Genomic DNA, 13,632 nt, shown 5'->3' on the forward strand with positions numbered 1-13,632 from the left:
ACAAACCACCTTGAACTCAGCTGACCTCTTCCTTCCCTGTCTACTCTTACTTGCAAGGCTTTGGCTCCCAGTAAAGTCATTGCTCAGACGTTGCCAGTAACTACGAGTTTCCAGATGCAGTGGCATTTTATCAGAACTCATTCCCTTTGAAGCCCATCATGCTGACCACCTTTGCTTTTGTACTTCAATTCACATTTACTGATTAAATATTAATTTTATAAAACTCTACATTCTACAAGAGAGATAGAAATTAAAACCCAGATTTCATTCTTTGGATAAAATTTTATACAAAGAATAATATGAGTGCAAAAACCAGGCAAAACATTAATAAAATGTGTAAAGGTACTTGGCCTGTCACTGAAGATCTCACGTTATCGAGCGCCACGCTAATTGTGCAGTGCTATCGTTTACATGTCACCCAAACTTAAAAACGCCCTGTGCTCTGCAACAGTCACCTCTGTCCCTGCTCTTGCCTCTACCCTCATCCTCTGGTCTAACTGTAATTCCACCTAAACCCCGGCGCCAGCTCTAACGTCACCTCTTGTGGGGCTGAGTCCTCACTGCCGCAGGCTGAGAGGGTCATCAATCACTCCTTCTGAATTACAGCATTTTACGTGACATTCATCAAATAATGCTGCCTTATGCCACAGTTCTTCCCTGGATGGATATATACTTACCATCTAACAGACCAAAGATAAGCCCTGAAAGCTGGGGAGAATAGGTGTCCCTCTTTCTGTTTTGGAGAGAGGCAGAAGCTTGCAGGGACGGCCTCTCCCTGTCTGCCAACTCCCGGCCAGTGCCCTCCCACGCCGACCGTGGCCTGGCCCCGAGACCTGTTCTGCCCAATGGGCCATCAGAGGATGTGATGTGAGCAGAGTCTTCACAGCACTTACATACTGGAGGTGGTTTTCTCTGCTGTTCTCCAGAACCCTGAGACCACCACATGGGCAGCTTACTGGGGGCTGAAGAGCTACGTGGAACAGAAACGAGTTCGCCCAGCTGAGCACTCCTGTCGACCAACCAGACCCCAGCCAGAGAGCCAGACTGCGGCAATTCGCCATGCTGACACAGAGCAGAACCGCCCAGCTGGCCACAGAAACAGGAGAATAATAAATGCTTGCTGTTTGAAAAGCCATCAAGGTTTCCAAGATTGTAAGGGCGGGGATCAATCGATACACAGAGTATCTGGCACACTGTATTGTACTGAAATGAGAGAAGAATTATTGAAATTGTAACCTCTCTCCGATCATCCAGTTCTCTCCATAAATTAGAGTTTTTCTAGCCTAAAAATTAGAATACCCTATATTCTACATGGTTTTTTGGTTTTTGGTTTTTTTTCATTTGTTTTGTAGAATGAAAAGCTATAGGGCAGCATACTGTAAAAGATACAGTAGGTATTATATCTACACAGATGTACATAGATATACATAGATATAGATACAGTAGGTATTATATCGACATAGATATACATAGATATAGATACAGTAGGTATTATATCGACATAGATGTGGATTTGAAACCAGGATGCACCATCTACTGTCTCTGGTAAATCCTTTAAGCTTTCTGTGCCTCAGTTTCCTTTTTGTAAAGTGGATAAAATACTCCAATCTCACCGTATAAGAGACAAGATGCACTAAATACCAAATACAGTATCTGGCACATTTCTTCAATAACCAAGAGATACTATCATCATGTACATAATATTAATCTGAAAATAAGGAGGTTGAAGGATTTCTCTCTCAAACTGAGCTTCCACACCACTACCTCTCACTACTGCAAGTGGAGAATTTGTCAGTGTTCGAACACACGGCAGAGCGGGGAAAGGTCTGTATGGAGATGAAGATGAAGATGATTCTGATGCCTTTAACAACCTCTGGATATCATGAATTTTGTTTATAACATCGCTTGGCATCTCCAAACTGGAAAGTTTTCGTTCCAAAACAGACGAGCAAGTTAATCATAAGGCTTAATTGTACTGGAAACTGGTCAGTCAATGGTTATTTTGGGAGTGTTATGGGAATAATAAATCATTAGAAAACAGAACCAAAAAGTTATTTAGGAAGACGTAAGTTATTTAGAAGCTTTGAATAACTCACAGCTAACCAGATAATTTAGTAAAGTCCAAATACAACTAATTCAGTAAACGTACTTAGCATATATAGATGCTTTTTCACTCTCTATCAAAAAACATATGATGGTTTACAAAAATAGAGCATCTGGGAAGCTTCCTGAATAATAAACCAAAGCACACACTGACTTCCTTTGTGTCCAACCAATTGAGCCAGTTTAAAATAAAGATTCATGCTACCCCCCCGCTGATACTAGAGCATGCTAATGAAAACATGCTAATTTAAGACAAAACAGTATAATGGCTTTAAAGAAAGCAACAGAAAGAAAGAAATCCTCTTCCATGACCAATTGCTCACCTAGATAGGTTCCACTGCTGATACCACCATATTCAGCATCTTCTGGATGGAGTGTAAAAGCAGACAGAACAAAAGCCAAGAAACAAAGCAGAACAGTTAGAAGCCCAGCCACAGATGCAAAAAAATAAATCACTTCAAACAATCATAAAGCACAGCATAGAACAGCCCTCACAATGCTACTCTTAAACATAAAACATTTTGTTTTATATTTAAGTTTACAGTAACATTTTGAAACATCATGCAATTCTTTTTTCAAGCTTGTTTGGAAGTGCCTTTACTGCAGTTCCACGAAAATTATAACAGACTTGCCTGATACGTTTATACTTTCACAGTCAAGAAAATTACACCACTTGATCCCCAAAGTAAATTTATTTTTGTGAATCAGGCTCTTTGATAATATGTAAAATATAGCACTTATTTTGGCTCACTGGAGTAGACAGTAAGGTTAAAATGAAAATACAGCCTTTCTTTTGATAAAAAGAGAGTTCATGCGGGGAAGGAGTAAAGGCACAGTACTTCTATTTTTATTTTATTTTAAAAAGATGAACAGATAAAAACATTTTAAAATAAACAATGTGCTATTAATTATTTCCAGGAATTAAATGAATACTGGGTTATGCATACCTTAAAATTTTAATTTAAGTCATGGAGTCCTACTTATTTTAGGCTTCTTATCTTTATATAAATATACTTTTAAAACTAACAGCACAGACTGTGCAGAAATCAAATAGTTGAGAAGACTCTCCGCACATCCTTATGTAATAATAAGCCTGTCAGTGTATCTGAATAACATTGCTTTCTTCATTCATCTTTATTCGAGACTATTGACAGATAAAAACAATGTACAACATTAGAGTACTGTGTATATTTCTGCTATATGAAGCAAAAAAAAAACATTTCTTTCAAAGACAAAGTACAACCACGACTGCTGATACTGTACTGTTACGATGAAAGTTGGGATGTACCATGATCTTTTACAAACTGCTTGCTATGGTCAATTTAATCCTCTACATATGTGTACTAAACAAAGTTACTAGACTACGCAGGGAAACTTTTATACATGTACCTTTAATTTCCTCTGAGAAGCACCAAAAAAAAAAAAAAAAGAGGATATGATTAAATGTGTAGAAAATACAATTAAAGTAGGAAGATGTTACATCCAAGGGACAAAAAAAAATCCACCTACCACACTCAACTGTTTCCTCATCTTAGAAAAGCCAAAGGAAAAAAAAAACGTATTTTAAATATTTCAAAGTAATTAGTCAATGAATAAATAGAATTTGTGAAAAACTACACTGTAGTTATGGTCTAAAAATAATGTATACACTTAAGCAGTAAAAACACAAAGTCTTCACATAGCTTATTAACCCCAAAGGGGAAAATAACCAGGAAAAAAAATCAGTATTTTTTTCAAAATAATACCTTCAATAAGGGGATTATATTTATTTTCATGGAACAGTTCTGTTTCTAAACTAATCTGTTTAGAAATGAGGATATTTCATGATGGAAACAGTGAAAAGAAGTAAACATTTTAGAAACAACAAATTTTGCCTTTAAAATGTCTACATATCCTGTAAATTTAACAATATCTTGACAATTGTCAACTTATTACACACATGAAATGAATCAGACAGAACCCTTTCTTTTCATTCTGTCTATATTACTTGATGAAAAGTATCTTAAGAAGTAATCTGAAATAATTCTTAAGTTACTAAGAAGACAGCATTTTATGAGTTAGGTTTGACCTGGGAGACACATCTTCAGTTGAGGGAGGAAAAAGAACTGGAAATTTAACAGAAGCCAATTGTAACCACAAGTCAAGGTAGGAGGTATTTTGCTACACGACCTTACAGAGTGAACAGGACCAATCAGAAAAGTTCTCTGCTCACTTCTCTCCTCACATCCAGCACGACGGCCAAAGAAAACACTTAGGAGAAAGTGTGCACAACAGCCTATTTTTACTTTTCAAACACCTATGGGCCTTCAAACTGCATTAGCTCTATTTGGACAGTATTTGCCAAAATGACAAGCAAATCATTATTATTCAGGCTCACAGTATGAGCCACTCAAGTTGTGAGTTTATTTATCCTCATTTCTTAGTAGCTCTGAAATGTCATGTGCATCTAAAACAAATCATTAGAAAACAAACAATGAATGATGTGACACAGGATAGCCAAGCCAGGCATCTAGGTAGAAATAACACAAGCTGTGTTTAAGACTGATCAACCTGTGATCTCAGACATTTCTGCTGTAAAGTTGATTGTTAAAACAGAGTGTATTTTCTGATAGAAACAGCAGGATAGACTGAGTATTGCACTCCTGATTAAAGACTCAATGTCACATAAATCAGATGATAAAAGCCATGTAAAACACACACACACACACAAATTAAAACACCAAAGCCAATCCACAAAATAAAATCTGTAACTTAAATTACATGTAGAATATGTATATTTCATATTCTAATAAGAGGTCCTAAATAGGCTCCATAAATATTCAAAAGAATATTTCCTCGTTGCAGTTCTTAAGTAGGAAGAGAATGGTATTTTTAGCATGACACAACACACACGTAAATATCCAATAGCAAGTATCATGCTGAACAGATATCCAGTAGGAAAAACAAAGGGGGAAAATATACAGAAGGTAGACCTCAGAAGACAGTTGGGATAAGTGGCAGGACTCTTCCTCTGATAAGGCACTGCTGCATGGACGTCAAACGCATAAACTTAATTTTCCAACAACTCTATGAGGCCGGAAGTATTATCCCCATCTTACAGATGGGGAAGCAGAGGCAGAGAGGGATGGATCACTCGTACGTGGCAAAGCTGGGTTGTGGACCCACGCGGTCTGGCTCCAGAGTCTGAGTTTTGAACTCCCATGCTACGCCATCACATCGAAAGTCACTTTTTAATACCTGGAGCTTCAAGCCAGAAAATGCACGTCAGGGGAAAGGTCATCGGAAATAACAAATTTCTTTCAAGTTTCCTGACTACTTCCGCCACCTTCCGCTGCTCCAGCCTCTGGCCCGCCCCGAACATCAACCTCTCAGGTGTTTCTCTGCCAGGAGAGCTGGGGAGGGGCGCAGCAAGAGTCCACGCTACGCCGTCAAGCCCTGACGTGCAGGATGTGACAATTATAAAAAGCACAGAGAGAGGCCAAGGTCACGAAGAGAGAGACTTGCCGTCCTCAGAGAAAGGAGTGTGGAGGCTCGCGTGAAAAGCATTTGATGAGCTCTGCGCGCCAGGCAGGAGGGACTTTCCCGGTCACTGGAGGTCACCCCGCATGGGACATGTCTGATACTCCTGACAAGTGGAGAAACTGGTCTCTATCAGTGGGATAGTCTTTGGGGCAAAGTTAGAGCCCCACTCTAGAAACTGCTTCCTCAGACCCCTCACCCCTCAATGCCTGCCATCTCCCCTAAAAGGCTGCAGTGATCCATGACCAAAGACCAGACCCCTAACCGCCGATCAACCCTCTTACCTGCATGACGTCGGGTCCCCAGAGACCATATGGCTTAGAACCGCTCAGATGGAAAAGCTAAACACACACCCTGACAGTGTTATCTTTATATATCTTTATATATGTAAGGATATCACAGACGAAAAATAAGCAACAAGAAACGCCTTTACCTCAACCATCTCATGGTGTAAACAATCAGATGTGCAATTTACAATTTAATTCATCTACACCTCTTTCTACACGAGCTCTGATCTTTGGCATCTCCCAAAGAGCATCAGGGGAAAAAAATATTTCCAGTATTTTTAAAACCCCGTATGTTTCTGTTACACATGATCCCACCAATATTAAGAAAATGTTTGACAAAGTTTTAGATACAGAAATTTAAGAACATAAGCAATCTATTTGTTCATTTCTGAATTAAATCTATGTGTGAACACAGTAAATAAACATTATCTAAGATGCCAGGAAGAAGGTGCTTATTCAACTTGGAAAGTAGTATTACAGCCTGTAGAGCAATGATATATATAGTATTCTCAAAAGTTCGGTCTTCCACAACACTGGTACCATGAAGAATGAATTCACTCTTTTCCTCAACGTTTAAATTCTGTCGTTGGTAGACTGAGACCTTCAATCCACAAAATACTTGTCTTTGAGTGAATTTGGTGACAGCCTGTTTGAATGGACACCCTTTGCTTGCAGTCAAATATTTTCTTTTTTACCCACATGATAACCATCAAAATCGGTTAAAACAAATTCTAAACTATTTTATGTCTTTACCTTCTAATTTTTAAAAACTCAATAAATTGTATATTTTTGATTTCTGGTTTATTTATTACTAGAATTCTACTAGAGCTATTTTGTAAAAGAAAATGTCTTCATTAATATTATTCAATCAGCATTATTAGAAATGTTCAGGTATTTATACTTTGATAACTAAAAAAAGGAAACCAAGCACAGTAAGTAAGTATCATACTTGAACATTCTGCAGTAAAATATACTACATGAATACGAACTCGATTTAAATATAAGTTACATCTGATTGAAGTTGAAGGTAATGTTTATGCTACTAAGAAGCTAATTCCTAACTTACATACTTATGTTTCAATAAAAAGGGAACAAACAATATTTCAAGTAATCAAAGAAATTCATATTTCTTTTTAAAGGTTAGGTGCTATCATATGGCTTTATATATGCAACTGAACTGTAAAAATAAGCTTTGGCAGGAAAGTCGTAGGGTAAATTCTATCGACACAAGAACTGCAAGCTACTAAGTGTCTGTCAGGAGAACTGCCCCTACGGGCTACTTGAGACATGAGATATGCGCTTACTTGGGCCCCAAACACGCACCCCGTGTCCGTCTGATAACAATCTAAACGTTGGTCACAGCAAGGAACACCTGTCAGCCTTCCAGGTCTGTTCCTCTGTCTGTATTACTAACATCAACCCGTTATGTGAGAACCTAGCACTGGATGAAGGGGGAGGGCGGGAAGATAAAATTCTATCATAAATTTCTGTGTTGGATAAGCTATTCCTCCAAAAAATGGGAGGAGGGGCAGGAAGAAAGAGGAGGAGATGAGTTCCTACATCAAGCTTCTAAGATCTAGGAATGTTTCAGTTTTAAGAGTTCATGTTTTAGTTTTTAGGAATGTGTAAGAGGCAAATTACTTCGTTTGAGAAGCCTGTTTTCTGTATATGCATTAGATACGCCAAGATTCCTAAGGAGAGGAAATAACCAAGCATCAAGGATGAATACCACCCACACTCAGAGTTTTGCATAAGGGTGCCAGTTTAAAAGCCTGAGGAGGTCGGTACTACCATGGCTTCTGATTTTTTAACCATGGAGCCCGGACCCAGAGTTCTAGCACAAATATAAAGGCAGAGATAACAGTACTGGCATGCTCCAGTCCTTTCTGACCTCTGTGTGCACACTAGCTGAAGCCCTACAGCGCCAGAGCCATCGTCCACGAACTTTTCCTCCATGCAAACTTCAGTTATGATGATACATTGTGAATCAAATAAAGAGTAAAATCCTACCAATACAAAAGCAATCAATTTGTCAAAAAAGTTAACTGGCTAATGACCTTTAAGTCATTATTCTAAATTCAATGCTTAACCAACATCTTCCTAGGTTTTAAGAGCACTTGTGAAATTTAGTGCAGAAAATTTTTATCAACATGAGTATTTTTCATAAATTTATAAACACCAACATGAGAGAATTATTCTTCTTTTAGAAATTTTATATTAAATCAGAAATTTTCTTAAAACCTATTCCATGACTATTCAATGTAATTAAATAGATCGATTATAAAATATATACAGTAGATTTTTTCAATAAAATAAAATATAAAAATAAAGGATTTTATATCAACTTTCTGCTTTTCTTCATAGTATTATTCTATAATTTAGCAAAGGGCATGATAACGAATGTCCTATTCCAAAAATCTAAGTACCAAAGGTTGAAGTCCAGGAAGTGTTGAGTCAGATGGTCTTCACAAGATTTAGTTACATAAAAAACAAAAAAAAATCACTTTCAAATACACAGGTTACAAAACAAAGTGCTTTTAAATGCTTTTAAAAATGTTCAGATCCAGGGACTTCCTTGGCAGTCCGGTGGTTAAGACTCCGCGCTTCCAATGCAATGGGCGCGGGTTTGATCCCTGGTCAGGGAACTAAGATCCCCCCACGTGCCGTGCAGTGAGGCCAAATGAATAAATTAAAAAATAAATAAATAAAAAATGTTCAGATCCAGTGCAATGATTTTTGTATAACTTTTGAGTTCAGGGGTTTATGAGACAACATTCAAAGAAATTTCACATGGAATTTCAATTCTTTGAGAATAAAGACAGGGGCCTTCCATTTAATTTTCACAGAGGTATACGGTCTCTCTGAAGGAAGCTGTATTTACTATACGCTGTATTTACTTTGGATAATGTTGATCAGATTTATTTTTTTATTTAAAAGTAAAGAACGTCTACCTATAAGAACAAACAACGCATCTCTCAGTGAATCAAAATCTAGGTTAAAAAAAAAAGAGAGGAGAGAAGAAAAGGAAGAAAGGGTGAAAGGACGACCACGTTCCATAAAGACAAGTCCTGAAGCTCAAACACTAGAGTACTAACATATAAAAGAAATTATGTAAATTCATATTAGGGAAATGCAAATCAAAACTACAATGAGGTATCACTTCACACTGGTTAGAATGGACATCATCAGAAAATCTACAAACAACAAATGCTGGAGAGGGTGTGGAGATAAGGGAACCCTCTCGTACTGTTGGTGGGAATGTAAACAGCCACTATGGAGAACAGTATGGAGGTTCCTTAAAAAACTAAAAATAGAATTACCACATGACCCAGCAATCCCACTACTGGGCATATACCCTGAGAAAACCATAATTCAAAAAGACACATGCACCCCAATGTTCACTGCAGCACTATTTACAATAGCCAGGTCCTGGAAGCAACCTACGTGCCCATCAACAGACGAACGGATAAAGAAGATGTGGCACATATATACAATGGCATATTACTCAGCCATGAAAAGGAACAAAATTGGGTCATTTGTAGAGACGTGGACGGACCTAGAGACTGTCATACAGAGTAAAGTAAGTCAGAAAGAGAAAAACAAATATTGTATATTAACGCATATATGTGGAATCTAGGAAAATGGTACAGATGAACCGGTTTGCAAGGCAGAAACAGAGACACAGATGTAGAGAACAAACGTATGGACACCAAGGGGGGGAAGCGGCAGGGGGGTGGGCGGTGTGATGAACTGGGAGATTGGAATTGACATGTATACACTGATGTGTATAAAATAGATAAGTAGTAAGAACCTGCTGTATAAAAATATAAATAAAATTAAAAAAAAAGAAATTATGTAAATTCAAAGACAAAATAGCCTCCATTACAATTAGTGCTCTACACACACACACACACACACACACACACACACGCACACACACACACACACATTTATCCTGAAACCAGTTTGGGGAGAGCTATTAAGAAGACAATCTCTCTACTTTGCACAGTTCTTTAAAACAAAAAAAGATACATCAAAAATTTTAAGTAAGTGAAAATTCATAATTATAACCAATTACATATTTCTAAGTCGCCTAAAACTCAAGCAAATTAGAGTACGGATTCAGATTCGAGTAGAATCACATTTATTTCATTTTCAAGTTAGACACATTTTATCCCACATGCACCAAATGTATAAGAAATGTGCAGGGGCTTCCCTGGTGGCGCAGTGGTTGAGAGTCTGCCTGCCAATGCAGGGGACACGGGTTCGAGCCCTGGTCTGGGAAGATCCCACGTGCCGCGGAGCAACTAGGCCCGTGAGCCACAACTACTGAGCCTGCGCGTCTGGAGCCTGTGCTCCGCAACAAGAGAGGCCGCGATAGTGAGAGGCCCGCGCACCGCGATGAAGAGTGGCCCCCACTTGCCGCAACTAGAGAAAGCCCTCGCACAGAAACGAAGACCCAACACAGTCATAAATAACTAAATAAATAAATAAAAATTAAAAAAAAAAAAAAAAGAAATGTGCAGGCCCCCAAATTTAAAAAACCCTCAAAGAGCAAGTCAGGTAGAGGCCTCAGAGCTCCTTTCCACTGGATGAGTTGCCAGTGAAAATTCGTCACACTTAAGAACAATGCAACATTCTGGTTAAACTTGAAGCTTTCGATGTCACGGGACATGTGGCATTCTGTGACAAGTGTTTTTTCCTTCTGCCCAGACTTAACAGAGCAAGAACAAGCAGGCTTTTGAATCAGTGCTCTACTTGAAGCTTGCTTGTGAGATTTATACTCGACTGTAGTTTGGCTCCCTTATAACGTGATTCCTGGGCTCTAGGCTTCTACACACTGACAGAAATAACAGGAGATGGGAAAAAATGCAACGATACTAAAAACAGATGTTGGTGTGAAATTCCAGGACCATTTATTTGCTCATTTCACCTTTTAACGTACAATTTCCATGCTGAAAACAAAAGGGCTTTTTTTTTTTTTTAACTCTTAAAATACCTAGAACCATGAAGCAGAGAAGATAAAGTAGGATGGGGACTTACAAGAGGTGGGAGGTGAGAAGTAAAGAGAATCTGAGAGAAGTGTAGGTTAAAAGAAAAACCATACTATCTTTTCCAGTAATCCTACATCATCGTTTTTCTTATTCTTATTTTCTTTTAATCTAGTCCGGTAATAACTCTGAACAGACCCGGTGAAGGTCAGAGTTACTGTGATGTCAGAATAAGCAAGGAAGAAAGTAGAACAAGAACGACTGTTTTAGGCACAATTGCTTTTGTGCCCAAGAAAGTGATGGATTTTTTTCCTCCAATCTTTACCAAGAAATATCTTATCCAAACCTCCTAGCTTTAGAGAAATAAGAGTTGCATTTTAGGTTACATTATAAAATACCTAAATTCAGAATCAAAGAGAGTCGTAGTTATTAGTTTTTTTCTTAAAGAGTGAGTCATGGGTTTATTATAAACAACCCCAAACACCCCTTTCTTCAAAAGATTCACTTTACTATTCCCACTATGAATTTCTTACTTGTTGGTTCTTGTGAAATGATAACCCAAACGCTATCACAGGTAATAGGACCTCTTATTCTACCACAAACACCTGCTGTAATGGTCAAAAGTAAACAGCAAGACTTAGTTACTCTGCATTCTGATTAACAAGCTTACATGATTTCCTGTTGGAAACTTTCAGGGGCTGGACTAATGTTTCTGGTCGTCTCAGAGCCAATCTCCTGGGGGAAAAGAAGGTCAATATGCCTATCAATTTACAGTACAGATCCAAGATTAACATAACACCAAAATATTAAAAGCCTTAAGAAAAAAAATGGAACGTTGGAGGAAAAAATGAACACAATGCAATCTACTCAAATTAAGAAATAAATCCTCTACTTTCAAATTTTTATAAATTCTCCCCACTCTGAAATCATTCTTCTTTATTTTTCCATCTTTCACATCAATACAGTTTCAGATATTAATGTGCTATTTTCCACTTGCTTCGTAACAAAAACTGAATATGACCTGAGAGTGTCATATTATTTTTGGTCATTATTCATACTTCGTTAGACAAAACAGAAATCCAAACCTGAGGGATAAGGAATTCTAAGGCAAGGTTTTAGTGCTTATTTTATCACAACTATGCTGGAATGATATTTTGCAGAGAACAAAAGGTCAGCTGAAGACAGGCCATGATTCTGGGCCAGGAACTCACCTTTCCTGGAAATGCTTAGAGGGAATCAAGCCTGCTCTGGGATTGGCATCTCCTTCGTGCTTCGCCTGCCACCATGTTGCATCATCCTGGCTCATAATCTGAAGAATATCTCCCTTTTTGAAAGAAAGCCCAGCTTCCTTACATGGAATTGCTTTATCCTCGTTAGGGTCATAGTCAAAGAGGGCTTTGATAAACATCTGGAAGAAAGTTCCGTTTCAGATGAATAAATATAAAAAATAAATGTGAAGTGGCCAACATTCTTCTAACTCTGATTTATTTAAGAAATAGAATATTAAGATAAACTTGTTGTGACAAAGAGGATATTTAGTAAATGGAAAAACATTGGTTCCCACAAAAAAGGGTTTCTGAGGGATGGTTACCTTGCCCTCCTTTGATGGTGTCTCCTCCTTGATGCTGGGTATAATCTTGAATGTGATTGCACCCTGAGACTGAGCCTGATGTCAGAGGAAAGAAAGAGTTATAAGAAAACCTCTGGAGCCAAGGAGGAAGAAAGTCAAATAGGTAGAAAATGAAACGATTCTAAAAATTTACAAGCTTGGGGTGTCTACTCTTAGACAGAACAAACTGAGGAAACTATTTTTGTAGAAATTCCTGTAACGTGAGAAGGCACTAAAGTTTGTCAAATAAGTTAAAAAACATTAACCACTAAACCACTTTTACCTCCTGTGCACTTTAAAAATGCCGATGAATGTATTACCATCCATGTTGAGTTACATCAAAATAGAAAGACAGAATATGCACAGTGCCTTGAACAGGATTAAATGGCAAGAACAGACCGTGTGCAAGGTTCAGACCACTGCACCTAAGGCTCAGCAGCCAGGTTTCAGGGACAAAATTCCTACAACTTCCAGTAATGTGGCTATAAATACACGACTCAGTTGCGATGCTCATCAGAAAAATAATGAAAAACACTCATCTGTATCATATTCTGGTTAGTAAGAAAAGCCCCAAATGTAGTAGATTAATTAAAAGATGGGAAGATTGTCTACTCTAATTTAATTAAAGCAAGCAACAATACCCAAAATTCTTTGCTGACTACCTCAGACAAGGGTAGGTCTTCCTAACAGGGACCTGCTGTGTAGCACAGGGAACTCTACTCAATATTTTGTAATAACCTACAATGGAAAAGAAGCTGAAAAAGAATATATATATATGTATATACGTGTGTGTGTGTGTGTAGCTGAATCACTTTGCTGTACACCTGAAACTAACACATTGCAAAGTAACTATACTTCAAAAAAAATTTTTTTAAAGAGTAGGTCTGCCGGGGCTTCCCCGGTGGCGCAGTGATTGAGAATCTGCCTGCCAACGCAGGGGACACGGGTTCGAGCCCTGGTCTGGGAAGATCCCACATGCCGCGGAGCAACTGAGCCCGTGAGCCACAACTACTGAGCCTGCGCGTCTGGAGCCTGTGCTCCGCAACAGGAGAGGCCGCGACAGTGAGAGGCCCGCGCACCGCGATGAAGAGTGGCCCCCGCTCGCCGCAACTAGAGAAAGCTC

The 13,632-nt window shown here is 38.4% G+C and overlaps 1 protein-coding gene across 5 annotated transcripts in view; it reads right to left on the reverse strand.

Moving 5' to 3' along the window:
• The window catches only part of MPP7 (MAGUK p55 scaffold protein 7), a 252,180-nt gene that overhangs the window by 68,123 nt on the left and 170,425 nt on the right, over nt 1–13,632 (reverse strand). For all 5 annotated transcript variants that reach the window (XM_061181523.1, XM_061181526.1, XM_061181525.1 and 2 more), the window contains 3 exons: nt 12,492–12,566; nt 12,112–12,308; nt 11,571–11,635 (listed from right to left, as the gene is read on the reverse strand). In XM_061181523.1, coding sequence (XP_061037506.1) covers nt 11,571–11,635; nt 12,112–12,308; nt 12,492–12,566 — 337 coding nt within the window. The remainder of the gene's footprint in view (nt 1–11,570; nt 11,636–12,111; nt 12,309–12,491; nt 12,567–13,632) is intronic.

The sequence above is a fragment of the Eubalaena glacialis genome, chromosome 2, assembly GCF_028564815.1.
Source record: "Eubalaena glacialis isolate mEubGla1 chromosome 2, mEubGla1.1.hap2.+ XY, whole genome shotgun sequence".
Taxonomy (NCBI): domain Eukaryota; kingdom Metazoa; phylum Chordata; class Mammalia; order Artiodactyla; family Balaenidae; genus Eubalaena; species Eubalaena glacialis.